Genomic DNA, 1420 nt, shown 5'->3' on the forward strand with positions numbered 1-1420 from the left:
GACAGTTGGCCAATGTCCTGAGGTCACATCGTGGCCCATGTGTGTAACCTGTCCCCTCCACAGTTTGGGACAACCCCACCTGCACCAGAAACGTGGTTGTGGTGTCCAGAGGCATGCGAGCCATGATGTCCTGCGAGATCGCCAACAACTTTGCCCAAGTGAACGTCTCCCTATGCAAACCCAAGCAGAACTGCAGCCAAATTCTAGGAGTGAAGGCCCCAGGGAGCCTCACCAAGGAGGGGTGGCATCTCCAGGTCCAGGGCAGGGTGGCAACGCTGGTGATCGAGGACGCACAGGCCACCCACGCGGGGGAGTACACGTGGAACCTAGAAGGACTTCAGGACAACTACATTGTCACCGTGCTCGATGTCCCAGGTGAGGGGCGGGAGGAAGGCGCGGGCCCACACACCTGGAGTCCATACAAAACAGTGGGGCTGGGACCATCTGAGAGTGTTCAAGACCCCAAATCTTCTCCCCTCACCCCCAGGCCTGGGGGACATTCCACCCCGAATCCTGATGCCCCTCGAGGCTCCCCCACACCTTCGTCCCTCTGCTCTGGCACCAGGGAAATCATGGACAGTTGACCAATGTCCTGAGGTCATATCATGGCCCATGTGTGTAACCTGTCCCCTCCACAGTTGAGGACAACCCCAACTGCACTGGAAATGTGGTTGTGTACAGAGGCATGCCAGCCGAGATGTCCTGCAAGATCGAGAACAACTTCTCCCAAGTGAACGTCTCCCTATGCAAACCCGAGCAGAACTGCAGCCAAATTCTAGGAGTGAAGGCCCCGGGGAGCCTCACCAAGGAGGGGTGGCATCTCCAGGTCCAGGACAGGGTGGCAACGCTGGTGATCGAGGACGCACAGGCCACCCACGCGGGGGAGTACACGTGGAAACTGAAAGGACTTCAGGACAACTATAGAGTCACCGTGCTCAATGTCTCAGGTGAGGGGCGGGAGGAAGGCGCGGGCCCACACACCTGGAGTCCATACAAAGGAGTGGGGCTGGGACCAGCTGAGAGTGTCCAAGACCCCCAAATCTTCTCCCCTCACCCCCCAGGCCTGGGGGACATTCCACCCTGAATCCTGATGCCCCTTGAAGCTCCCACACACCTTCGTCCCTCCTCTCCCTGACCACTCCCCACCACTGGCTTCCTGGCTGCTCCCCGGGTGACTTCAGTGTGTACAGCGGAACCCCCCTTAGTTCACGGGTGCCCATATTCCCCTCTACCTACCACAGTGCCCACTCTCTGCGGCTAGCCCTGACACTGTCCACCCTAACTAAAGCCACAAATTCCCCCCGTTTCCATTTCACCCTCTGTCTTCGCTGGTCCTTGTTTCCCAATTTTGTTATTGTCCCACTCCCTCCCAAGCGCCCCCAAGTCCATCCCCCCTGCCCTGTGCACATGCCCCTTCCCA

The 1420-nt window shown here is 58.9% G+C and overlaps 1 protein-coding gene across 1 annotated transcript; it reads left to right on the plus strand.

Annotated features, from left to right (window-relative positions):
- Positions 1 to 63: 63 nt before the first annotated feature.
- Positions 64 to 947, plus strand: LOC102819391 (secreted and transmembrane protein 1A-like; the record flags this gene model as incomplete). The annotated part of the gene is made up of 2 exons (XM_006878161.1): positions 64 to 375; positions 639 to 947. Coding segments are annotated over 2 exons (621 nt in total), but the record flags the coding sequence as incomplete, so codon positions are not given.
- Positions 948 to 1420: the final 473 nt, after the last annotated feature.

This window comes from Chrysochloris asiatica, unplaced genomic scaffold, assembly GCF_000296735.1.
Source record: "Chrysochloris asiatica unplaced genomic scaffold, ChrAsi1.0 scaffold15322, whole genome shotgun sequence".
NCBI classification, from domain to species: domain Eukaryota; kingdom Metazoa; phylum Chordata; class Mammalia; order Afrosoricida; family Chrysochloridae; genus Chrysochloris; species Chrysochloris asiatica.